The 27,788-nt window shown below is 40.5% G+C and overlaps 1 protein-coding gene and 1 long non-coding RNA gene across 8 annotated transcripts in view; one reads left to right on the top strand and one right to left on the bottom strand.

The window, feature by feature from the left end:
• The first annotated feature begins 357 nt into the window (after positions 1-357).
• Positions 358-27,788, top strand: part of LOC146763883 (uncharacterized) — a 29,185-nt gene continuing 1,754 nt past the window's right edge. The window contains exon 1 of the long non-coding RNA XR_014951180.1: positions 358-11,104. This is a non-coding gene — a long non-coding RNA (uncharacterized LOC146763883). The remainder of the gene's footprint in view (positions 11,105-27,788) is intronic.
• Positions 26,660-27,788, bottom strand: part of SMARCA2 (SWI/SNF related BAF chromatin remodeling complex subunit ATPase 2) — a 114,978-nt gene continuing 113,849 nt past the window's right edge. For all 7 annotated transcript variants that reach the window (XM_085566416.1, XM_085566417.1, XM_085566423.1 and 4 more), the window contains one exon: positions 26,660-27,554. In XM_085566416.1, the coding sequence (XP_085422542.1) occupies positions 27,519-27,554 (36 nt within the window). In that variant the 3' untranslated portion in view covers positions 26,660-27,518. The remainder of the gene's footprint in view (positions 27,555-27,788) is intronic.

Consider the following 27,788-nt stretch of genomic DNA (forward strand, 5'->3'; position numbering starts at 1 on the left):
CATCCTGTTTAAACATAAGCTGAATTGCCTATGAGGCAGGACACTAAGTCCATGCAACACAGTGTGTGTTCAAACCCAAGGATTTCTGTGGGTAGGGAAGGACTGTGGGATTACAGCCTGAATGCTAAACAGCTTCATCATCTTCACAATGTCAAAACATCATCTTATGCCCCAGGAGGATTCCTTGATAAAAGTAATTAACATTATTCTGCCTGGTATGTGAGGCAGTAGGTGTGTCAGGCCGGGGTCCCACAGGCTCCTGCAGGCACAGAGAAGGGAAGGGCGCTGCTGGCAGCAGAGCTACTCCAGCAGGAAGGCAGCCAGGGCGCGTGGACACCTTCCCTGCCCCGCTGCCTGGGGTCTGCAGTCGCACCTGAGTCCCTGCAGCAGCTCAGCCTTGGCTCACTCCTTCAGCATCAGTGAGAAACAAGCTGCTAGTGGAAGGTGATGATAGAGTGTTTCCTGTAGAGATTTCAAAACCTAACAGGGGCAATTTGTGTTACAGCCACATCACCAGGTCTCACACAGACCTGTCAGTGTCCTCACACCAGAAAAATCAAGCAGTAACATGTTTTTGTTGCACTGCTGTCTTTTTGTTTTTGCAACATAACAAAGCAACCCTGCTAACAAGAGCAGGGGAAATTTATCTGATTTGGTTTTGTTTTGATTAGGATGTTTGCAGGTTCTTGTGACAGCAAAGAGAAAGCTTCCCTAGGTGTAAGCCCCATGCCCAGGATAAGTAAGTTCTAGAAACTAGATCCATTCTTCTTTTTGAATAGAATATCCATTGAAGCAATTCTGCTTCCTTCTTTGATGTGTGCTACAGGCCATATAATTTATTTTTCATTTGATTTAAACTGAAATGCAGAAAGACCTGATAGGTGGCAGTAGCACAAGAACACAGTACAACTGGAATTTAGATGACATTTCACAAGAAAAAAAAGAACATTTTTTCCACACAGGTACTTACAGGTTTTTGTACCTACACATAGGATTGATTCTAGTCTTTGATGCAAGTGATTCTGGAGAAATCTTAGTGGTACAGAATTGTGTTGATTTATCTAAATTTTTTAGATTTTGCCTTCCATTTGTGTTCTTCAACATTATCAACATTCTTTACAGATGTCTGTAATTTCTTTCTTGCCTATCACAATAATATCATTAAAGAGCTTGGAGACAAATACAGGAGGTTATGCCACAAATGGAAATAGATTGATGAAAAGGCATATAATATCACTTACAAAACAGCAGTTACTGAAAAAATATTAGTGGATTACCTAAGGTACGCACCAATATCCTTTATTCAATCACTCTTTATCTAGTAATTTAGGAAGGAAAGTATTGTATTTTAATATAGGTGATGCTTACTGTAGTCTCCATAGGATTTGTAATATAATAAAACAATACAGCAGTTTTCAACTCTGGTAGCAAAAATGTTACCCTGCCAAGGGCATTACATCATACATTGACACTGGTTAGCCAGCAAAAATAGTACCTTATGACAGAGTTGGGGCAAAAATTAGACTTTTATATCATAATTCACAACATAATTCCACCATGCATGACAGCAATTGACAGAAATATACCACATTTATGGACAATAACTACAGGAGAGCTTCAGAGAGCATCCTGCCAGGAACCACACAACAAAACAGGCTGGACAGGCAAGCTGGGACAACAAACAAGAAACACTGCTAAGTGCTGAAAATTAGAAACAGTGATTCCAGGATTCACCTTTCACTCTCATCTAGAGATGGCACTTGCTATCTGCTTATGCATCCCCTGTCCCACTGTTGTTTCAGGAAAAGCCTCCCTTCCTTTCTTCTCATGATAATTAGCTGTTTCTATGGATAAACCCATGGGTCTCAAAGGCTCCTTACAAACCTTGCTGTCTGGTGTTGAAGATACACTACCTGCATGCTTTAGCAATTCAGGGTTTTATTTTCTCTTTTTGAGTCCCTGTGCCTATGCTTTGACCACCATGCATCCATAACAATTAACTTTTCTGCTAAAATGCCTTTTATGCTATGGGGCTGGGCGAGCAGGCCTGGGAGCCATCCAAATGGTGTGTCCTTTGGTGCTCTCTTTGGTCCTGAGAATCACTAAGTCCTTGAGTACTCCGGAGTGAGTGTTAGACAGACGGACTGGGAGGAAAGCTGGGAGATAGAGCATGACAGGAGGCTGGAACAAGCGCAGGATCAATGCAACAGCTGCTTGGCTTGAGAAACAATGGTTTATCTGTCCAGTTTAGTCTTATTTTACATTAGCTAACTGCACATTAAAGCTTTGGGAACAGTTCTCTGCCCATCTGCACTCGCCGGGGGTTAAACCACAGCACCAGTTGCCCTGAAGAGCTGAATCACCTGGGCTTTGTTTGCAAGCTGTACCCACCCTGGGGATTCTCCTGTGGTCTTTCTCCTTTCATGAAGTCTGATCCTGTATTTAAATCTCGCCAACTAATTAACTGCACACCTGTTGCTGAAAAAGGGACCTCTGAGAGTTTTCACAGCAACTGGAGATGTGCTTTGCCAAGTGTGGGGGTGTTGCCAGGATTGCATCACTTAAAGATTTCCAGGCAATTGAGCCTAATGGGACTGACAGAAGTGATAGAGGCCAGGAAAGACATCATGGGAACACTTTACACCACTTGGCCTTGATTCACTCTGCTGTGAGAACACAAGTACAAGACAAGTTCACAATGTGATCCTAGGAGCATGATAGAGTTACAGTGACCTATATTAAGTATTGTGGAAAACTGCTCTAGAGTGTCCATGTCATTTGCAGTGTCTTTTCTTCAGTAGAGTACCTTGGAAAAGGGCAGTATCTCTGAGCCTGCTCATACGTAGGCATCCAAGAAGCAGTATCTTGACTTCGAACAAAAATTTCACTCATGTGTTTGAAGGCAGAACAGGACTCTCAAATAGTGCCTATCTCTTTGGTCTAATAGCAATTAGCACACAAACCAAGTCTTGGCTCTTACATGAGTGCTTTGCTTCTAAAACAGAATTGCTATGAGAAAAGTAAGGAATTTATCAGTTTGATTATTTTGAGCTTACAGGAAAAGAATAAATATTGAGAGCTAATTCTTCATAAAAGATGGTAGTACTTCAGAATTTGTCTGTGAAAGACATCCTGTAAATCTTTTTTATTTACACTGCAGTACCAAAATATGTGCTTGTGAAATGTCCAAAGTTCAAACCCATAGCATTTCATTTTTTTTTTCTAATCTATTTATTTGGTCTATATCAGTACATATTAGAAACTCTCTTGTTGGGAAATATAAAACAACTAAAGGATCACACACAATCTCCAAGGAAGCTGTTCAGAGAAGCACACACACCTAAAGGTTTCCTCTTGTCAGTGTGTATAAACACCTAAAGGCAGCAAAGCATCTAAACACAGGCTGGGGCAGCCAGCTCCAGGTAGCCTTGAACTGGGGCTGGACCAGGAGACCTCTAGAAGTCTCTTCCATCCTCAGCCATTCTGTGACTCTATGATAAGTGCTATTGCTTCCAACAGAATTAATCCTGCATCTAAAAAGGCATACATCTAATTACTTGTAAGGACAACAGTGCATATTTGTCAGCAGTGCAGCGCACCTCGCAATCTGTGTCCTCACCTAGAGAGTACCATGATAGACCAGTTCTTGGGAAGTCACAGGTTTTACACCTATTACATAAGCACAGGATTTGGTCCAGGAATTTTTCATGTATTATCAAACAATGCTGTAAAGGATGAGTGTGAAATCAAAGCAGAAAATGGGTATGTATCTCCTCAGTGACAAGCATATTATGTAACCTACCTTCTATTCATACACACACCGCACAGACTGGCAGGTCAGAATGAGAGCCTTCCTTCATCACCACTTTTACCTTAAATTTCATGTTCAACAGGAGTCCAGTGTTGCTTCCTTTGAAATCAATGCTCAAATTATCATTAAGCTTGATGAAAGCAGGACTGGTCTGCCTGTCTGAATTTGAAAAGCAAATCCAACACTAAAAAGATAAAATTAAGTCAGTACATTTGCAAATCTTTTCCACACTCAGGATGTTGTTATGAATGTCTGTGGACATAACTGGAGAGAATGTTAATACAACGGGCTGTTTGTACAGAATAATAATTATCTGTTGTTAGATTAGCGCAAAAGGAAATATATAATTATTTGCAACGCAAAAACTTGAGGCTTATGATAATGCTGTGTTTTGTTGAGCTTTATTTCTTCACAATTCTCTTGGTACATGTTAATCATTTTTCTGAGGAATGTTAGTCCTATTACACTTTATTTCCCTTCTCACCTCCATTCATCAGAAGGGAAAGATTTCAACTGATGGAGATACATCAGCAGATCAGTTTTTCTAAAGGCAAAATCATTAGATCCTTACCCCACAAACTGGGGTTTTAACAACGATATTGAGCTGCAGAAACAAAGTAAAAGACAGTCTGATTGATGGGAAACAGATAAGGACTGTTTCACAGCTGTGCCAAACTTCAGCTGGGTTAGCGTGAATGAAGGTGTGGGGTATAACTTGCTCTGATGAGAGATGAGGCACTGTGTATCGGTGAGACTATTACATTACCAGCATTGCTCAGCAGGGTTCAGCAGAACTGTACTCCAAGAGTAAATCCAATCTAATGATTTCAGATCATACACCTTTACCCTGGAATGATGCTGCTTGAAGTTTTATTCAAAATGGAATTTATAAGCTCACTGACATAGGATTCCTTTTTGCTTACAACACTGCTGCAATTAGTGCCAAGGTTAATTTTCACAATCAACTGTTAAAAATGGTGGGTTCTTTATTTCTTGCTTTCTCCTGCTCAGGAATTGATTTTTTTTTTTTTTTTTCTGAAGGCAATGCTTTCATTAGAGCCAAATTGCAAGACTCCACACAGAGTAGCTAGGCAGAACTGTAGGGAGTGCATCAAGTAAGAACTCACTGCAAGTGACATAGCAGAGCATTTTGAACTTAGGATTTAATAGAAGCACACAACAAAAATACAGCTGTGTTACCCTTCACAGGACAAAATCCCTTTGGAGTGGCATTTCCCTTAAATTAATAACAACAACAACAACAATAACAACAACCAAAAAAAACACCAACCACCAAATCTAAACCTATTACTGTTTTATATCTGATCAACAAAACAAAAGATTTCAAGAGGAATCTGTGTTTAAGATGACCACGACTTAATTGCAGTGTATGAGATAAATTCCCAAGAAAGGAAGTAGCCTAGGAGACAAAGCTGTAAATAAAGATACATGTTGAGCAATCACTTTCATTTTGTTTTATTCAGACTTTTACCCCACTACTTGTACGACAATATTACAGCCAGAAGTTAATCCAGTTCTTACCAAAATACTGCATAACCTGCACTGCCTGTTTGCTCTTTTACTGGTCTATATCTTTCATACGCTTAAAATGACAGCTGCACAACCTTCCCACCAATGTCCCCGCTATGACACATAAACTTCTAATCATAGAACACTGTGCTCTGGACCCCTGCTTGTTAGATTGTCATTATGAGAACAAAGAGAGCATCATGCACATCAGACAGATAGGGGCTTCTCAAGTAGCACACACGGAGATACTTCCTACTGCCTTTTCTTTTTTTAACTTTTAGCTTGAGGAACACAGTGTATCACAGTAAAACCCTGCCTCATAGAAAATGTTTTCCAAACTGTGTAACATGGTCATGCTCTCATATGTTTACTGAACCTCACTTCTTTTGTGGCTGTGGTTCTCTGTCTGTTTAAGAGGGGAGAAGAACCTGCATGGAAAAATTGCAGAAATTTTTTTCTAGGTCTTCCTATGAATTTTCTGCCTATTTTGAAGACTTAAAGCTAGTCACAGCACAAGTAGTGTTTTTTTGGTGTCAGCTGAGGGCAAGGATATAGTTACTGTTGGCATAGACAGTAGTAGGTAAGATGTAATGCCTAAAGTATCACTTCAGGACCAGCAACAGAGAAGTACATCAGTTTCCTTGTCCTACTTAGATTGCCTGAATGTGTCACAAAGAAAAACACATTCACCAGAATTAGCCTACTTTGTTAATTGGACTGAAACCACCTAGAAAGACAAAACATTTAAAGTTATCGTCTTTTCCCCGTGGCATGTGTCCATCATGAAAGCACAGGTGAGAGAAAGCTAAATGCAATCACCTGGGAGTTTGGTTTACTGACAAGGAACATGTTCCTACAAAAAGGCAACATCATGCAAAAAAACCCAAACAACTCTTGAAAATGTCTTTTATCCAGGTAAAGGCTGCTGGTTTGCTGACTCCTGTTTCCCATGGTGCGTCCTGAAGCAGCTGGGGTACAACTTCCCAAAGTGAGAAGCTCTAGAGAAACCTGCAGCTCTAGAGAAACAATCATGCCTTTGCTGTTGCCCATCACTAAGCCAGAAATGCCAATTTTACATGGGCGTCAGTAGCAAAGTTCTGTACCCACTGAAACTTGTCAGAAACACCAATTTTGCTCAGCTTTTACAGAGATAAAACTTTTGAAAGAAATCACAGAAAATGTTCCTCCACATAATTGGGTGCATATAAATTTAATACACAGAATTCCACTAAAAATCAAAAGTTTAACTTGACAATACTAGTCATTTTAGATAATTCCTAATATATTTCATCTTATAGTTTTTTTATCTCCCACTCAGGCACACTCATCTTTTTCTATTCCAAGCAAATAATACAGATAACCGTGGTGATGGTACAGTCTATAAAAAACATCTGATTTTGCTCACTGTAGCTCAAGACAGTTGTAACAGTAACAGAAGAACAAAATTAACAACAGGGCACTGGGGTGTTAAGCAGGTTTCTTTCAAAGGAGAAAGTCAATAGCTCAAGAATCAAGGGGAAAAGATACATGGCTTTGGCTCAAAGAAGTCACTGTAATAGTTCTTTCTAGGCAGGATATCATCCATGATGAAAAAGAGGGATCTGCACAAAGGTAAAATATGAGTGACAAGTCTGGGGAAAATGCCTTCTTTATTTGGCCTTTATAATAGTAGAACAGAGCAAACGTAAAGGAAAAGCATTTCATATTAATATTAAGAAATAGTTTCATGCAGATAAGACCATATGGAATCTATTGTCAATAGGCTTGGAGGATTATGGAAGGACTGGATAACAGATAGTGGGAGCATGGCACCCTGCTACAAAAAGCTGACAAAGAATAATTAATATCAAAAAAATCATTGTGCCATTGCCATGAGAATGCTAAAAATAATAAAAGAATTCTTTTTTGTGCTGAGTTGTTAGTGACAGCCTTTCTTGCATGTTCTTCTAATATATCCAATACCAGCTTCTGGTAAGAGACAGAGGCAGGACAGATCCCACTCTGGATACCTGTGGCTAGTTTAGCAGTTTTTACTCATGTTTTTGCCTTCCTTTTTTTGGCAGGGAGAGTGACCCAAGCAGAAAAGGAGGTGGTCAAAGTTGAGGAACATTTCCTCAACTCTAACAGCAAAATTCACATTAGTTGATTAACATAGTCCACTCATAAAAGAGATGTTATTTGGTGGCAGTCAGCTCTATTATGGTTCTTCCTAAAAATAAAGTACATTTTTTGTAGTGGTGGGTGTCTCAATATGCAGACAGTGACAAACAGCATCTCCTTTATCTTTGCATTTTTCTCTTGATGTCTTGATAACACACCCATGTCAAATATTCAAAAGAAAGTCATCTTTTCCCAATCAAGGTATTTATTCCTCCAGAAATGCTAATGGAGACTCAGTACCAGAATAAGAAAGAAACACAAAGAGGGCAGCAGCTCTGTGCTTTCATCTGCTATAGCAAGCAGCTGTCAGTGTTAATATAAAAATTATCCAGCAGGCATCCAAATTTATGCTAAGTAAACATTTCTTGAATCTATTACATACAGCAGAAACCTAGTTTTTCTCTGTCCATTGTTCTGATTTCCCAGTCTTTCTTTCCTATGGTACGTACACCAAGCCAGTCACCTTGTTGCGGAAGGCCATTAGGTTGGTCAGGCAGGTTTTCTACTTTGTAAGTACATACCAACTACTTCCAGACACCTTCTTGCAGTGTCCCTGAAATGGTTCAGGTTTAGCTGCTTCATTACCTTCCCAGGGTCTGAGGTGAGACTTCACAGCTCTAGTTCCTCAGATTCCCCTTCACTTCTTGAAGACAGGAGAGACTCTTGCTTTCTCCCAGTCCTCACAGCTCTCTCCTCCACACTCTTTTGGCTGTAAGCAGCCTGTAATGACCCATGTCATCATCCCCAGCACTTGTGGGTCCATTGCATAGGGGCCATGGATTCTGTAGGTACAGATTGCCTATATATATTCCCTGAACTGACCATCCTCCACTGGTACTAAATGTACTTTGCCTTGTATTTTCCCGCTGTTCCCTGAGATTACTGAGAGCAAGCTCAAGAATCAGAAAGGTGAAGAGGACATTGAGGACTTCTGTGTCCTTTGCCAAAGGGCTCCCTGCCCACTTGAGCAGTGGGGCTATGTTTTCTCTGGTCTTCCTTTTGCTGCTATTGTCCTTGTGGAAACCTTCCATGCTGGTGTTCATATAGGTTGCTTACCCACTTCCAGATGAGCTTTGGCCTTCCTGACAATTTCTACATACACACAGCACCTCTGCAGTCCTCCTGACACCTGTCCCTCTTTCCACCTCCAGTGCACTTCTTTTTTTATGTCTATGTCTAATGTGGAGCTCCTTGCTCATCCTTTGCCCTCTTTGCTTCTGCTTGTTGGCATGGACCATTTTTTGAGCTTGGAGGAGATTAACCTTAAACAACCTCTAGCTTTCCTAGACTCCTCCTTTGTCGAGGGGCCATATCCCATGGAATTCTTCTAGGCAGATCTTGGACAAATTTTGCTGTCAAGAAGTTCAAGGTGGTTTTGCTGTTCACCTTATTCCTTCTTCTAAGGGTTCTCATCTCATGGTTCCTGCAAGCAGGCTTGTCTCTGATCTTCAGGTTCCTGATCAGTTCCTCCTGGTGTGTAAGTATCAGGTCCAGCCAAGCACGTCTGCTCTGTGTTTTGTTGATCTGTGTAGAGAAGATCAGTGTTGTTTATTCTTGCACTGAAATGTCTTGAAAATGGTGTTTATTGCTGCAAAACCACAATAGGTAAAACACTTCCTCCTGTTGGCTCCCTCTGTTGCATTTATCACCATCCAAGGTCTTCATTGGCCTGCAGAATGACATTCAGTCATCCATTTTCCTTAGAGATCTCTAAGGAAAGTTGAGGAATCTCAATCTTTTCATGCCAGTTTTGTAATGCTCACAACAGCTACATTTCTGAACCTCTTTATCATCTGTGTTGCAAACAGCTCTATTTGGCTTAACTTTGAAATAGGGTTCAATGTAGGGTTCTCCTGAGATTGCATTCCACAAGAAACTCAGAATTTTTATTAGATCTGGTTGACTGTAGACTAGAAAGAACAATGGATCTCATACCAACATGGATTACAGATACAGAGCAGCTAGAACAATTAAGGCATCCATAAAGCATATGGACTGGACTCCAGGACAGAGGCACCTCCACATACAGAGCACGACATCTGATCAGCTGGACACTGACACAGGGGCTAAATCTTAGTTTCACTTTTTTCCACTGACTAAAAATACTACTTAAGGATGAAATTCCTTTAATTCCTTCCTCTAGCTTACATACCTTCACCATCAGAAAAGAGCTGCATCTTCCTTAGAGAAAGCCTTATGGGGCACAAAAACCAGGAGCTCAACATGATGCTGTAGATTATTGAACAATCATATTTAATTCCAGTGGGAATGCAATTTTTTATTAAACTAAACTGAATAGGTACAGGGAAGCTGGATGAAGTGCCAGGAAGGAAGTATGGTCTGGATGTTCCTGCCATTTAATTCCTTAACTGCTAAAACCCCACTCTTTCAGACACTGCCAGTTCCACTACACAGAAAAAAAAAAGAAAATTTTGAGACCTGTGCTAAGAATGAAAATGCCTAAACATGGGGACATGACAAAAGCAAGGCTATCTGAGGTATAATTCTCCCTTGCAGGACCTACAAAGAGGTCTGTACACAACGGTGACTTTCAATGAGTCACAGTCTGGTGGTGATGTTCATGTATGCTCCAAAGACTCAGCACTAAGCCTGCTTGGCCCCAGGCTGCCATGCTGACCGAAGATGCCAAACTAAATGAGTTAAATCCCAAAGCTACTTCATGGGAAACTGTGAGAAGAGGACAGAGCAGGAGAAATGGTAGGCTGCAAGAAAGCCTAAGGGGAACAAAATGGGAGAGAAAGATAGAGAAAAAGACACCTGCATAATATGCCTGATTAAACAATTCAGCTGAAGTCATACAGAAGTAGAAAACCAAACCCTCTGACCAAACTTGGGCAGAAATGCATAGTGAAAATTCAGGACTAGTGCAGCTCCTAACAGAACAAGTTTTCATGGATTTAATTTAATTTTAATTTATTTTCTTAATTAGTTTATGTATAGAGCTCTAAACATAAATATTCAAGAAAGTCAGCTTTATACAGGAGAAAACTTAGAGACCTCCCAGAAAGGCTTTAGTTTGCACTAAAGGACAAAACCACTGACACAAACAAAGCACTCTATTTGAATGACTTGCTGTAGCCAGAAGAGAAAACAGCTGATCTACTTCTTTCCAGACTCCAGGTCAATTGGACAGGAAGAAACTTTTTTCAGCCTGAACAGGCTCTTCCAAGATCTGAATGTCAGCTAACTGTATTATGCCAGCTAATTAAGACACAGGCAGAATGAAGATCCTGCTGAACACAGCGGGATCCCATCACAGCATTCAGCAGACTGTACCAAGTCACATGGGGTGAGACTCCAGGGCTGGTGGTGACCCACATCCATGTGCAGGCTGCCAGTTCTGGGCAGGGATGTCTGCAGGGATTTTATCTTTTTACAGTCATTAGAGACTAAGCGCCAAAAAAACAGAAGAAGAAAAAGGTTGTCTTTCCCTTTCTTGTCTGAGATTTCAGATTTCTGTATCATTACAAGATTTAAAAACTCTGTAGGTTACTATGGTCAGCTTTGCTGTGCTATTCCTTGGTTAAACACCAGCTGGAATTCTGTCAAAGAAGGAATATTTCAGCTTGTTTTGACCTGCAGGTAAGAAAGAAATGCTTTATTTAGGTCTTGTGTTGGTATAGTAAGGTGGCTTTGAGTTTCTTGGAAATAAAGTCAAGGCTTGTGTTCTGTCTGCTACAAGTTAAAAGCAAGAAGACTGCATCAATTAGAAGTCATGATCATTTGAAGCTCTTGATTGAGTTAAGAATTAAATATATTTCACAGGTTGTCTTCTGCATTATGACAGCTGTTGCTGCCTTGTCAGTAAAAAAGATGACCATAATGGGAAAAACTTTTCCTTTTGGAAGCAAGGACATGCAACAGAGAGAAGAAAGAAAGTAGTCAGGAATAGCCCAGGACTAATACAAGCTGAAAAATTGCAATTAAGAGCTCCTAAATGTGATTTCTGTCCATACACTCACCTTGGGGACTTCTGCACTTCCCTGCTGATTAGGGTATTGATACTTTTGGCTTTTGCTCTCTGCTAAAGATTAATTTCCCTGGAAACAGGCACTATATCCATGAAAATAAGGAAGCAGGCTCTAAAAATTGATTGTTAAAGAAAACTTAGCTTTCTTCCTACCTGTTGAACAGCAATTTTCATCCATACTGTCCATCTGCCCACAGAGATGTAAAATTTTGTGTTGAAGTAATCAGCCTGTTGATACACACAGCTGCCTTCCAGAGGAGGATGTGTTTCAAAACAGCCCTTCTTGCTTGGCTTTTAAGGACTTGGTACTTGTGTACCTCAAAATAGTGGGTTCTTCATAGAATGCATAATCATGTCTCAATTCACTATTTCATCTGTACAATTTATGCACATTGACTTGCCTGTGCTTGATTGTGCAGGATTGAGCTCTTCAGAAATTCAGTGGTACAGAATTCTTGCACCCAAATTCAGTGGTACAGATTAGTTTATTAAACTCTGTTGTCTCACATCACTTTAGGCTTCTAATTATAAACATGCTAAGAAGGCCAGGGTGGCACTGTGTGCGAGAGAGTTCAAGTGTAGACATTATGAAAGGTTCTGTATCAGCAAAATATTTTGCTAGCAACAAAGCACAGAAGGTGTAAACAGAGAAGGTAACTTTGGAGCTGATGTTTCGTTTTTGCTAACTAGTGCTAGAACCAAATAATGAATATTTGATTGCAGGTGGGGTTCTCCCTGAGCTCTCAGAACCCCACTAATTACAGCAGCCAGGAGCTCAAGAGCTGTGTGCATCCTCAGACTGCCCCGTGCTGTGCCAGAGCAGTGTGGGGAGAGAGGGCATCCACCAGGGGCTGCTCTTGGTTTGTTCTTCACACAGAGAAGCCCTACTGGCATCTTCTCAGGTCTGCTGGACAAGGTGAAAGAATATGAACCATTACTTTGTTTCTATTTTCAAAGGAAAACCAAAACAAAAATCAAAAATCCCAAACCCAAAGTTTTGATAAACCAGACCCTGAGGTGTTGAACATCAGCAAGAAAGATTATCTCCACCTGCCCTGGAAACTGCTTTTAAGCGGGGCTCTTGTTTTTTGGTCTTTGCTTGAGCTGTGTCACCAGTGAACCTTGCCTGGCCATGGCACCCACTGATCTTCCACAGCCTGTGGGCCAGTGTCTGAGCGTGACCTTGACCATGTCCCCAGCCCATGACCAAGTCTTGTCATGAGCCTGCCCTATTGTCACCTGCAGCTCCCAGCTTCCCTGCCCTTTCACCTGATCTTCATTTCCCTTCTTTCAAGGTTCATTCCTGTGCTCCAGGAACACTGAGTGTCTCAGAGACTTCAACTTATGACTTATTGTCTGCCTGTAATAGGTTGCAGTTGCATTAATTTACAAGGAGAAAAATCCCAGAGTCTGCAGTTCATGGCTGTTAATCAATAACATCCTTTTGCAGAACTCCTTGTTTTATACAATTCATTTTAAGTTTTTAAATGTTTCTTAATGTTTTTGTAACATACCAAAATATGGGTTCTGTTTCTAATGTCCTGAAATGGCATAAATGTGCTCCTTTGCTATGTATGTGCTTAGACTCAGGATCATCCTGTCATAAAACAAAGAAGCTGATGGATTGTCTAAGGAAATATTATTGCAAAGTGTATTTCTCCCATTGAAACAAAAAAAAAAGCAAAGTACTTACATGCCTAAAGGTATTATTTGTTTGTTTGTTTGTTTGTTGCTTAAATAAATATTCTTTGGTAATGTTTACATTTTATATAATTCAGATATTTACATTGGGCTTGAGATATACCAGCGCTGTAGAAGGATTCTTGGCAGGTGTTCTCTCCTTTGGTGTTTTAGAGCTCAGAGACAAGATGTGGTTTTTTACCAGAATGATACCCTGGAATGGGCTTCCTAGAAGGTGTGGTTGATGCACATCCTTAACAATATGCTTTAATTTTTGATCAGCCCTGAAATGCTTAGGTAGATGGGCAACAGTTGAAATATCCCTTCCCTTTCCCTTCCCTTCCCCTTCCCTTCCCCTTCCCTTTCCCTTCCCTTTCCCTTCCCTTTCCCTTCCCTTTCCCTTCCCTTTCCCTTCCCTTTCCCTTCCCTTTCCCTTCCCTTTCCCTTCCCTTTCCCTTCCCTTTCCCTTCCCTTTCCCTTCCCTTTCCCTTCCCTTTCCCTTCCCTTTCCCTTCCCTTTCCCTTCCCTTTCCCTTCCCTTTCCCTTCCCTTTCCCTTCCCTTTCCCTTCCCTTTCCTTTCCTTTCCTTTCCTTTCCTTTCCTTTCCTTTCCTTTCCTTTCCTTTCCTTTCCTTTCCTTTCCTTTCCTTTCCTTTCCTTTCCTTTCCTTTCCTTTCCTTTCCTTTCCTTTCCTTTCCTTTCCTTTCCTTTCCTTTCCTTTCTTTTCCTTTCCTTTCCTTTCCTTTCCTTTCCTTTCCTTTCCTTTCCTTTCCTTTCCTTTCCTTTCCTTTCCTTTCCTTTCCTTTCCTTTCCTTTCCTTTCCTTTCCTTTCCTTTCCTTTCCTTTCCTTTCCTTTCCTTTCCTTTCCTTTCCTTTCCTTTCCTTTCCTTTCCTTTCCTTTCCTTTCCTTTCCTTTCCTTTCCTTTCCTTTCCTTTCCATTCCATTCCATTCCATTCCATTCCATGGAAAGCAGTGAAACATAAGCAAAACATTAAAGCTAACGATTAAGCAAGAAGACTTCTAAACTACTTTTTTAAAACTTTCAATTAAGTTTTTCTAAAGCAAAAGGTAATTATCTTTTCTATCTAATGTTTCCATGTGTGTCATAGTTTGCATGTGCTCATGTTGATTGTATAAATGCCTCTGGCAATTCTGCTGTAATTTTTTGATTTTTTTATTCAGGGTTGTGTCAGGATATCTGGAGTTGTAGCAGCAGAGGCTGTTTGGCCACTTAGGAAAGCCTGACATATTGAACCAGCATCATACACTACAACCAGCTTCTGATGATTTGGGAGGAAAGAAGGTCAATGAGAAGAATCAGTCAAAATGAACTGTGTAAAAGCTCATAGGAACCTGAAAAGGGAAATAAAATTGCATGGTATTTAGCAAAAAGTATAAACAGAAGGAAGGAAAGGATGTAAATCTGGTATCCAGGGGGGAGCAAAATGATTATCTAATAGGGCTTATACATGCATGCAAACATTCCAATTTCCAATTGTAATAGATTTTTAATACCTTTCAGTAGGTATTCTAAGAGAGTGGTTTTTCTAGTTTTCTTTTTCTTTCTTTTTTTTTTTTTTAATTGACTATTATTTTTCCCACTTCTCCTATATCTTTGAAATATTAGTTGTTAAACCTTGGGGTACTTTGGACAGGACTTTTGGGATCCAGAAAAACTCTGCTGAAGCATGTGAGCTGGCAAGGGCACAGCACTCATCTTGGGACAGCATTAAGTCCCAAACCCAAACCAAACTTTAATCCTTGCCACAGACAGTTACATTCCAAAGCTGTTGCATAAGCCTGCAAATGACATAGAAGAAAGGCAGCGTGAAAGACCATATATATAACATTCATATGAAAGTAGGAGCAGTCATGTAGTAGAAGGAAGTACTGATCAATAAAAATAAAAACAGGTGACTACAAGGTTCCAAGTAACAATAATAAGATCTCCAATCTGGTAGCTTAATGGTAGCTTCAGCTCAAGCTGGAGGAAATAGAAGTTAAGCCTGGATTTATTTAGACAAGGTTTACTACTATTTTGTCATCTGCTTGCTGTTTACATTAGGCATTGACAGTGTAACTCAAATTCCTATTGAATTTCTGCACCTCAGTGCAAACCTGCCAGTGATTGAGATGCACTAAAAAGATCCATTACTGAAGGACCTAAAGAATGATATATTCTTGCAGTTTTTAACATTGTTTTCTCCGATTCAGATTTTGAAATATTTTCATGGGTACCCATGATGCATGGTAATAATTTACAAACAAAAGATGAAAATTCAGCTCTGTACCTCCCACAACAAACATTGCAATAATCTGTGCAAACAATTAAGACTTACATAAATAGCACCAGGGATTTAATTTAGTATTAATTCTATCTGCCTGTCTTCCAGGATGGAGCCACCCTGGCAAAGGTTGCTTAACCTGGTTGAGATCAGTTGCTTGAGAAAACAAATATCCCTGTCCTGTCTTCAGTGATGAAGAAGCTCCTTGCTAGAATGGGAAGACTATGTTGGCTAGAGGTGGATTTCAGATGGCATTTCAGACTGAAATTAATTGTCATAGAGCAAGAGATGCTTCAGTAGAGGCCTCAAAAATTACTTTCTTGGTTGTGAAAATAGGTGTTTTTGAAACTTCTACTCATTCCTCAGAGTTTCATTTTCCTTTAGAAGTCTCCCCAGATTTGCCCTTAGGAAAGTAAATTTGTCCTTGCTATCCAACATCTCAAAGAAAAAATTCAATCTTCTGCAAAGAAGGATAATTTAGGACACAGTTGATGGGTTGCTGCCAGTTGGTTGAGGATGGTGCTGATAATGCCAATGTCACAGGTTTGATCCCTGTACAGGCCATGCACTTCAGAGTCGGACTGATGATTCTTGTGGACCCTTTCCAACTCAGAATACTCTGATTCTGTGTTGGCTACACAGACTACAACTGTAGTCCAATGCAAACCTTGGCACTGATTTGGGTGTTCAAGCTGTCAGAAGGCAATTGGTACATTTATGTGAGACAGAGTGTATTTTCAGGCAAAACTAGGAGGAAAAATAGCCCTACCAGCGAAAACTCAATGTATGTGTGACCTTCCTGGAAATGTTTACACTTTTCCCAGAAGACTATTTCTGTACATTTCTGTAGCACTAAGTGTTACAGAAAAGTGTATTGAAATTTCATGTTTTAAGTTTTAAAAAAATATACTGAAATTCCATGTTTACCTTTGCAGCATTTTTCAAGACTGAATGCTATAGTCTTATCACATGGTACACGGTTAGAGCTTGTTAGACTCCAAACAGACCTCTCATGTGAGGGATCCCAGTGCTTTATACCAAAGTATACCATAAGACTGAGGTGGGGGCTCAAGTTTGAGAGGAATGATAGGAGGTTATGATGCATGATATGCTGGAGACACTCTCTTAGCAAGTTCTCAGAGGACTGTTTGCTCTCTTTTTGAGCAGCAAAGTGTGAAGTGGTCTCATATGAAAAATCTCTTATTTTTTAAAAGATAACTGTGAATTCTGTATGGTAGGTATTTTTCTGACTTTAAAGTTACCTTTTCATGCAGTTGTCACTATGTGACAGTATTTGTTCTTTCTGTGTCTGGACAGAAGCAATTCTGGGATGAGTCAAATATATTTTGCTGTGGAAGTTCATTTAGTTTAAAAATAACTAGATTTCTTTTTGGTCAGTGACTCCAAAGGTTTAACAACCCCTGGTTGAATACTTCATGGACTTCAGAAAGGTGAAGTGGCTAGAGATGAGAGACACCATTACACAGCACAGATGGTGCCTTTGTTATTTTGTAGGACTAGTGCGTGTGTTTTCACCTGATGTAATGCTGACTGATCACAGAGTTACATTAAAGGATCTACAGCAGCAAGCAATAGAAAGGGAAAGCATGATATGGGCTTTTCCCGGAACTCTTGGAAAGCACTGAGGAAGCCAGTTGTGACTGTCTGTTACTCACTGAGGTAACAACTCCTCCCAAGGGCCAGAAATCTCTTTTAGACAGACATTAGGCAATTAAAAAAACTAGTCTGGAAGAAACAGGCAGCACTCTCATCTGAGGAACGGCGACACAGGCAGAACAATCAGTAAGGCTATTGTTGAATTCCACAGGGATGTGACAGGTGGGGATGAGATGGTTGCACTCACCTGAGCTCTGAAAGCGGATAAGCTGCCCACTCACACAGCTCGGTTTACCCAAAGGTTAAGTTTACCCTTTATTAATCCTCATGGCTTAGACTGGGAAGCATGTTCACCTAAAGGAGACACTTTGAATTAGTTTTCACTCCAAGGACTATATACCAGATTATGCTTGGTTGGAAGAGACCCATAAAGATCAAGTCCAACTCAACCCATGAATCACACCATGTGCCAAACAGCATTGGGCAGACTCTGCTTTGTCAGGCTGGGTGACCACTTTCCTGGGGAGCCTGTTCCTCCCTCGACACAGCTTCAGGCCATTTCCTCAGCTCCTGTCACTGTCACCACAGAGAAGAGATCAGTGCCTGCCACTCCTCTTCCCCTCACAAGAAAGTTTTAAGTGCAGTAAGGTTTCGCCTCAGTCTCCTCCAGGCTGAACAAGCCAAATTACCTCAGCTCTCCACGGGGCTTGCCATTTAGGCTCTTCACCATCTTTGTGGTCCTCCTTAGGACACTCTCCAATAGTTTTGTATCTCACTCACACTGTGGCACCCAGAACTGCCCCCAGCACTGGAGGTGAGGCTGCCCCAGCTCAGAGCAGAGCAGGACAATCCCCTCCCTTGCCCAACTGGCCATGCTGTGCCTGATGTCCCCAGGACACGGCTGGCCCTCCTGGCTGCCAGGGCACTGCTGACCATGTTCAACTTGCCATTGACCAGGACCCACTGATCCCTCTCTGTGGCACTGCTTTCCAGCATCTCATTTCCCAGTATATCTGAACATCCAGGGCTGCCCATCCCCAGCGCAGAATCCAGCACTTTCCCTTGCTGAGCTTTGTATCATTTGCAAACTTAGATAATGTCCCTTCAAGTCCTGCATTCGAGTAATTTATGAACTTGTTAAAGAGTGCAAAGCCTAAGGAGGAGCCCTATGGAACCCCAGCAGTGACAGGTCACCAGCCTGATGCCACCCCATTCACAGTAATCCCTTGTCCCTGACCCATGAGCCACTTGTTCACCCATTGCTTTATGTGTTTACCCAGCTGTGTGCTGGACATTTTGTCCACTAGAATACTGTGAGAGACAGTATTGAAACCTCCACTGAAATCCAAAAGGATTACATCAACTGGCCTCCCTTGATGATGTAAGTGGGTTATTCTGTCAAAAAAATAATTTTGAAAAGCATGAATTTTCCAACATGAACCTATGCTGGCTGGGATTGATGACTGCATTGTCCTTCATGTGTTTTTCAATACTTCTCAGAATAGTATTCTCCATTATTTTGCCAGTCATTGAAGTGAGACTGCTAGGCCTGGAGTTTCTAGGCTCATCCTTCTTGCTTTTCTGGAAAACTGGGACATCAGCCAATTTCCAGTCAGCTGGGACCTATCTGGAGTCCCAAGTCCATTAGAAAATCATTGAGAGAGCTCTCATGATGACATCAGCCCGATCTTTGGGTATTCTCAGATGAATTCCATTGGGCCCTGTGGATTTACAGGGAACTGGGAGTTGATCATTCTCACTGCCACTGTCCTGCAACTCAGGGCCTTGGAACCCCTTAAGCCATCATTGACATTGAGGACAGAGGTAAAGAAAGCATTAAACATCTCTGCCATGTCCATGTCCTTGTTTGTGAGGTGACCATCCTCATCCTGTAAGAGGACAATGTTACTTCTCCACTGTCTTTTGCTATTAATGCATGTAAAACCCCTCTTTTTATTGTCACCTTCAATTGTGGCCAGCTTCATCTGCAGCTGAACTTCAGCATGACAGATTTTCTCCCTGCAGTGGTGAGCAGCATCTCTGTAATCCTCCCACGTCACCTGACACTACTTCTGCTGAGCCTACACCTTCTTTTTTTTTGCCTCTACCTCCCAAAGGAGATTCCTGCTCAGACAAGCCATCTTCTGCCTCACCTGCTTGACTTCTGACATTTGGGAATTGCCTATGCCCTAAGATGGTGCTTAAAATGTGACCAGCACTGACAGACCCCAGCACCTGCAAAAGCGTTTTCCCAGGTTACCTTACTGACTGATTCTATGAGCAGCCAGAAGTCTGCTCTCCTGCTCTCCTCACATCCAGAGTTGTGGTTTTGCTGGTGCTTTTCCTTCTGTCAACAGATTTTAAGCTAGATTGCTTCACAGTCGCTGTGGTAAAGACAGCCACCAATCTCAACTAACACAACCCTCTCTGTCTGGCAAACAAATCAAGGACAGCATCTTTCCTATCTCTTTCCTTTTAGCACCTGTGTCATGAAGTGGTCATCCAGGAGTACCACCCATCTTCTGGACCTGTTTGTGCCAGCTGTGTGGTATTCCCAGCTAATGTCTGACAAGTTGAAATCCCCCATAAGAACAAGGGCAGTTGATCTAGAGGTGTCTCAGCTCCTGAAAGAGTAATTCATGAGATCATCATTGTGGCTGGATGGTCTACAGCAGACTCCCATGATGACATCTGCATTGTTTGCAGATTCTTACTCAGAAGCCCTCAATTGTGGCATTGACAAATACCACAACCGAGCTTCATACATTAGCTTTCTGTGAGCAGAAAGATAATACATGTGACCTTCCTGAAAATGTTTATACCTGTGGTGAATGCAGCCTTTGCAGAAGGGTTACAGAGTTTCTGTAAGCTCTCCATAAAGTTAAAAAAAGTGCAGTGAAGGTTCATGTTTATCATTCCAGCAGTGTCTCTCAGGTGAAAACAGTCAGCATGGCACAGTTGAAGAGCCAAAGCGCATGAGCCCCAGAAGTAGTCAGAATGACAGAATCACTGCATGGCAGAAAGAAATCCATCACTTGAATGGTTGTTGAGTAATAAATTCAAGCTTCTCCCCTTAACCTACAGCTTGGTGCCTGGGTCTCAGCTCAACTTGGCATTTATGTTCTGGGAACAGGGAGAATGCTTTGAATTGAGTCTGGAAAAAGAAACAGTAATAGCCTTTTTTATTTTTTGCCAATAAGTAGAAATAATCAACTCACCAGATTTAGGACAAGCTGCCTCTTCTTTATTTTTCTTTCTGTGGTTTTATTTTTTTTTTTTTTTTTGTGTGTGTTTGTTTGTTTGTTTGTTTCTTTTTTATTTTTCTTTTTGTTTAACCTTTGCATCTAAGAGAAATTACTACTGCAATGCACTTTGATTCTGGTATGGAGGTATGGACCCTGCTAACAGCATCTAAGCATCCTGCAGACACTCTAGAAATAGTGAAAAAAGTAACAGAATCATAGAATCTTTAAGGTTGGAAAGGAATTCTAAGATCACCAAGTCCAATCTTGACCAAACACCTCCTTATCAACTAGACCATGGCATGAAGTGCCACATCCAGTTCCCTCTTGGCCACCTGGGCACTGCTGGCTCATGCTCAGCTGCTGTCACCAGCACCCCCAGGGCCTTTTCCTGTGGGCAGCTCTGCAGCCACTCTGCCCCAGCCTGTGGCACTGCCTGGGGCTGCTGTGACCCAGGGGCAGGACCAGCACTGGCCTTGTTGTACCTCACACCACTGCCCTTGGCCATGATCCAGCCTGTGCAGATCCCTCTGCAGAGCCTTCCTGCCCTCCCGCAGATCAGCACTCCCACCCAGCTTGGTGTCATCTGCAATCTCACTGAGGGTGCACTCAAACCTCTCATCCACATCACTGATGAAGATATTAAACAGGACTGGCCCTGGGAACACCACTGGTCACTGGCCACCAGCTGGATGTAGCTCCATGCACTGGTCCTGGCCACACAGCCAGGTATTTACCCAGCACAGGGCTCCTTTTACATCTGTCCAAGCCATGGGATGATAGCTTCTCCTGGAGAATGTTGTGGGAGTCACAGTGAAAGGCTTTGAACTCCAGGTAGATGACATCCACAGCCTTTCCCTTATCCACTACATGGGTCACCCTGTCAAAGATCAAGGTGTACAAGCTAGACATGCCTATCACAAACCTCTGCTGATGAAGCCTGAGCCCCTGGTTGTCCTGTACATGCTGTGTGATGGCACCCAAAGCAATCTGCTCCATAACCCTCCACAGCACTGAGGTCAGACTGGCAGACCTGTAGCTCCCCCGATCTTTCTTTGGCCCTTGAAGATGGGCATCACACTGGCCACCCTCCAGGATGAATCATTTTCCTGTAATGACTCAAAATGTCTATGACTTAAATCTTTACAATCACACAGAAACAGCAGGATAGAAGTGGCATGAAGACACTGAATAAAAAGTTATATTCAGTGAAGTGATACAGCAGTGGGAATTGTCTAGTAAGGTTTTCTAAAGCAGAAATAAAATATTGTTTTGGTAAGACTGCCCCTTATGCAGTTGAAATTAACTGCAAAGTTTTAAATACCTATTTACTTCTGAGTGCTTAAGTGCACGGACATGGAACACTTACTGTCTTTTGTGCATCTGGGGAACGTCTGATATGCTCAGATTCACTGCCTTCTTCTTTGACCGTAAGAATAGCTCTAAGAAAGTTCTAAAAGTGCAGGAGCACTGACATGTCCCTAGAGTTATGCCACCAGACAACTGCATTAATAGAAACGTGTTCTGGTCTCAGAAAAAAGCAAAAGTCTAAGTGAATTGTCAGGCAGTGCCTTTTTCCTCCTTTTTTTTTCCCATTTTATGTTAGAATGACATGGGAGATGGGACGTAATGCTGCACAATTAATTACTAACTTCTTTAAATCTGTAAGGCACTCAAGTACATACAAAATTTATTCCAATGGAATGTGATGGAGAGAACAGAGGCTATGCTGGAAGCCCAAGGAAAGAATGCACATAACTGATACTAGTACTGTAAAATGGAGTATAAACTATAATACAAATAATACAAGTGGATATGAATTCACCTCTACCCGAAGCCATGTCTGTTTCAGAGAAAAAAAAAACTACATTTGGCATATAAGTAGTTCTCTTTTGCTTTTAATTAATATCTTAGTATTAGGGTCCTCTCTTGATTTTATCTCCATCTCTTGGCATTAGAATAGCTGATGTAAAGTTTGTATTTACAGGTGGCAGATGATGCAATACATTACTTAAACCCTTTATGTCACTAAAAGTGACAAGTGTAATGAACCACCAGTGTATGTCACCAGAACAATGGATTGTGCATGAAAACATGACACTGAATACCAAGAACAAACCCAGCGAAACAGCTACCTAAATTGGAAGTTACCATGAAAATGGTCCTTGTTGTGTGTATAAATCTACAAGTTTTCCGGTCCCTCTGAAAATATAGTAACATCATGTTGCAGCATTTTGTTGTGATTCAGCCTTTTTGACAGCAACTTGGCATACAGGGGAAGAAAATAGAAGCTGTCACCATCTAATTGGACAAAAACTGTGTTCTTGCTTCTTGTTCTTCTGTCTGCTATGGTCACAAATATAACAAGGAAGGAAAAACACCACACAGATTGAAATACAAGCTCTTTATAATAGACAGGAGAATATGTAACAGTGTCTGATCAAGGTGCAGTCTTCAGTATGTTCTTCAACGTACCCATCTCTGTGTGAACATAGAGTGTCAAAAATATAGTAAACACTGCCACACTGTAGCCTCTTCATCAAGCTAATGGAGAGACAAAGACTAGCATTTGGAGAACAGATATGACTTCTGCATGAGAAAGAAGTACTGTTGTGTCTGCACCAACCTACTCTCACTTGAGCTCTCGGCTGTTAAGGGGAAATAAGAGTGAATGAGGCACCAACTTCCAGTTAACTTTTGTTTTGTATCATGTTTTAATAACTGTTGAATAAAATATACTTTCTGACTTTCTTCACACAGGCAGACTGTCTCTGGATAAGCCATCAAGGCATTTTCATTTCAATGTAATTAACAAAGTTACCCACTGTGCAAACACGGTCCTTGCTGTTTAAAAACTCTTATGGCTGCACAGTCCTAAAGTTCTGTCCCCACTAAATGAAATGTCCAGTTTCATCAAAACTGAATTAAACTGAATTAGGTAAATGCTGACTGGTGACTTGTTTCACAGTCTTTACTTATTGCTTTTTTCTCACTTACCTTCTACACCTTTTTCCAGCAGAGAAATATTAGGGATAGGTGGCTCCTCAAATAATATACAAGCCAACTGCAAAGGAGTCAAAATTGTTTATTGCTCACCTCTTTGCCTACCCTGAACCTACTTCTTCTTCTTAAGGTCAAAACAACCACATAAACTACTTTTGCTAGCTCCTTTTGCTAGCTCCTTTTGCAAACCTATGTTTCAGCATACAGCTGAAGACCCTACTCAAAACTGCAGGAACTTTAAAATATTTCAGAGGTTTTCCAGGAGATGAACAGAGGTGAAAGCAAGACACCAGCCTAAAAATCCCTTTCTAAAAATTAATTTTGTTTTTAATATTCCATGTCCTGTTTTTAATATTCTGTTTTCTATGCCAGACTATATTTTGGTAATTCAAGTATTCATGAAGAAGTGACAGTAGCTTGGGCATTACCAACAGAGCTATTAATGCTTAGGTAGTCGACAGGACTGAGCATGTATCAACAGCTCAATAACTGCACACAACTTTGAGGCTTATCACTGCATCAGCTCTGCCTTTGTCTCAGTATGCACAGAGGTTGTGGCAGCATTTGCTGTGTCTTCATGCCTCCACAAGCATTGAGTCATCAGCTTTATTCGTGAGCTGAGGGAGTGAAACATACTTTGCATTGAGGACCAGACACATTTAAGGAGGAAGCAATTTATATCAACGAGGAGATTATATATTTTGTTTTTTTTCAGAAAATGTGAGGGGAAAGAAATATTACTAATAGCATCTGAAATGTATAAAAGGTGTTAAATGTTTTTCATCTGGCTCACTTACACTGCTGTCTACTTCCCAGGAGAAACAAATGCATCAAGACAACATCTTGCTATTAACTTCACTTTTTTTGTCTTCATCAGCACCCAAGCTACACCATTTCCAATTTTATTACACTATTTTTGAAGTTACAGCAGGAAATGAACTAGATTTCCTCACTATGGACTGTGGCATTGTGCTTTTTGGGGTACAGTCCAAGAGGTATTTCAAGTGTTTTGCTTTTCACTTTGTACAAGAGAGGGCATTCAGTAAAAAAGAGAAAATAGTTCCACCTTAAACACAGATCTGTACATAACTTAAGTAAAGATTTTCTCCTTTTTTTGGTAAACAATTAAAAAAGTTACACATGACAACAATTTTCCCAATACCTGTTTTTGGTTTTTTTTTTTTTTTAATAGAGCAATGTACTAAGATTGCCAGGAAAACAACTCATCTTGAAAAACACAGTAAATTCATATAGAGAAATAGTAAGATAGCAATTAAAATTCTGCTCTGGTAGAAATGAATTAAAATCCTAAGACTGACTGCAGTGGAGGCATAAGCACAGCTTACATCCTAACCTTACTTTATTGTAATGTTAAACATATTTGCAGGTCTTCTGAGGGTTTTCTGAAACTCAAAAAGGAAATTAAAAATATTTTGAAATTACTTAAAGCTGATAAACTACGGCTAAGAATTAAACTGTATTTCTTCATACAAACTGGTATCATCACATGATTTACAGTTATTGATCAAACCCAAAGCTACTTTCAATTTCAACAGAAATCTTCTTAGTTAATTTTTTTTATTCAGCAAAATGCTCATCTGCAAATAATGAGTTCTTGAAAAATAAATGAAACTGGGTCACTGCAAAGTCACCAGTGACTCTGGGGACGGGTAATGTGATACTGTGCCTTTTATATCCAAGTTGGCAGTTTAAATCCAGTCTAGACTGCCAGCAGTGACTGGAGCCTACTGCTACATGCTTTTTGTCATGTGTTAACAGGTTAGTAGATTTGGTTCATTTTGCAGTGAAAAAATAACATTTCTCTATGGTCTCATGAAACTGTCACTGAAAACTAAACTATCCTGCATCACCAGCCACTGGACTATAGGCAGGCACCTCTGGTGAAATCCTTCTGCTCAAGCAGGGCCACGTGGAGATGGCTTTTAAGTATCTAGGGATATCTAGTACCAAGGGAAACTAAAACTCTATGGGGAATTTATTCCAGGGCTCAGTCACCCTCAAAGTAAAAGTTTCACAACATTCATAGGCACTGCCTGTGATTTCAGTGTGTGCCCACTGCCTCTTGGTCCTGTCCTGGAAAGATCCTGGCTTTGCCTTCTATGCACCTTCCCTTTCCCAATACCAATTCACATCAACAAGATGCCTTCAAGCCCACTCTTATTCATGCTGAACAGTGCTTTCTCAGACTCCCTGTCGTGTGCTCCCATCCCTTAACTATGTCAGTGGGCCTTTCCTGGACTTGAGTCTCCAGTACATCTGTCTTCTCTTCAGCTGCAGTCCACTACAGGTACATCTTAAAAGTGCTGAGGTGAGGGCAAGGATCTCCTCTCTGGACCTGCTGGCAACACTCCTCCTAATACAGTCCAGGATACCTTCTTTAAAAGTAACGCACTGTTAGCTCATGTTCATCGTTAGCTCACACATTGTTGGCTCACTTGGTGTCCACCAGGACTTTGTTCTTTGCGATGCTGCTTCAGACATCAATGTGAGCCTCTGAGAACAATGATACCTCTCTGTGAAATAGTGGCTCTTCCATCCACACTAGGAATAAATGTTTGAAATTGCTGAAGCTAAGCAAAGCTGCCTTCTCTCAGTGCAGGGCTAATATAAACAAATGGACACCAGTCCAGCTTACTGATCACTTTTCAAATGAGCACAAAAATCTGAAACAGTTAACATACTGCAAGGCAGCATGAAGAGATATATTAGAGTCACACTCTCAGAAGATCAGTTAACAAAGAAATGTTCTGTTCACAAAGACGCTTCTAGGCTTGTACATTTTTTACACAAGGTATGTTCAACTCTAAGTCTTGATTTTGCAGAGTAGCAATGTTAATTGCAAATATATAGTTCAAATGTTTAGATTACCACAGCATACTGCATCACCACTGTGACACCTCAAGGTAAGACTTTAAATAAATAAACTGACTTATGGGTGGGCTGACTGCCTGCATAACTAATTGTATTCATGCCCACTAAGGCACATGGATATATGTTTCCTGAAAAAAAAAAAAGCTTATTTTATTGCTTTATCACTTCAATTTTAATTAAGTAATGAATTAGGTTTTTATTTCAAGGTACCAGTCTGCTGCTTCAATTTTATCATTCTTTAATCCGTATTGCATATCTTCTCTCCATCTTAGAAGATACCTCTATGATATTTGAATTTTACATCAAGGAACGACCAAAGTGGACCTCTCTACAGGAGATACCCCTGCTCTCTCATTGCTATTATAAAAATACTTTTGCGGTAATTGTAACAGTAAGGCCGCATCTATTGAACTAAATTATCACTTTATTAGGAAAACACCAACACCACGTTCTTCAAAATTATTGGAATTTTATTTGCCTCAGGCTTATGACTTGCAACCAAAGACATTGTGCAAAGAAAGCAAAGATTAAGTACACTTTAGGGAAAAGGTGATAATCCACATTGGTAACATAGAAGATCAGTCTGATGAAAGAAGCCATACGTTACACTATATAGACTGCAATATTCAATAGCATTTTTAAACCAACTTCTTTAATAGAGAAAAAAAAATTAAGCAAAGTTTACAGTAGACATAAATTTGATACAATTCAAAAAAGCTTTTTCTGAAGATCATCAAGCATAACGTGGAAAAATGTATATGGGGTAAAGTGTATGAAAGCTAACTACTGAACATTTATAAGCTATTAAACAAAGTCGCATATATGTACCACAGTGTAAAAAACCAATACAGGACAAATAAAAAATCTGAAAACTGCCTGATGAAAACTAAAATAAGCAGTGGCTTTTAATGACTTCTCCTGGTATTAATGCTACAAAAGACTTTTTTTGTTGCCTTTCTGATGCCACTGAAAAAAATCTTATCAAATGATAAAACCAGGCACAATCAAGCCATTACCAAGTCAAAATGAGCCCATAGAAATACACTATTAATCCCCATTTTACCCTCGAAAGGTTTCTTTGTTGTATTTTGAGGCCCATTTGGTCACAATATGTTACATTTTTTTGCCTTTTTTACACCATGATATCATATGTTTGTCTGGCACTATCCTAAAGCTAATTTATAGAGAATGAGAATACAGAAACAACCCGATGTCTATTTGACATAAAGAATTCACTGGGTGTAAAATAGGAGAAAAGAGAAGAGAAAGGGAAGGGGTCAGTTCTGCCAAGAAAATAAACCCTATGGATCACTCATCATCACTTCCGCTTGCTTCCGACTGGTCCTAGAGGTAAGAGACACAAGACAAGTCAGAAATTCTTCCAGCTATTCTGTGGAATTTGTTAAAGAAGGAAAAATAAAAGGAAGTATGAGGAAGAAATATGACAATTAAACTGACAAATCAAGATAGCCTGAAGAAAGGTACTGTGTTATCTAGTATTTCTCTTTCAAGAAATTTCATCTAATTGCTGTAGACTTCTTTAGAGAGGAAAGACAGAGAGTTAGGAAACACCAGCTC

Source organism: Lonchura striata, chromosome Z (assembly GCF_050655825.1).
Source record: "Lonchura striata isolate lonStrDom1 chromosome Z, ASM5065582v1, whole genome shotgun sequence".
In the NCBI taxonomy this organism is placed as follows: Eukaryota; Metazoa; Chordata; class Aves; order Passeriformes; family Estrildidae; genus Lonchura; species Lonchura striata.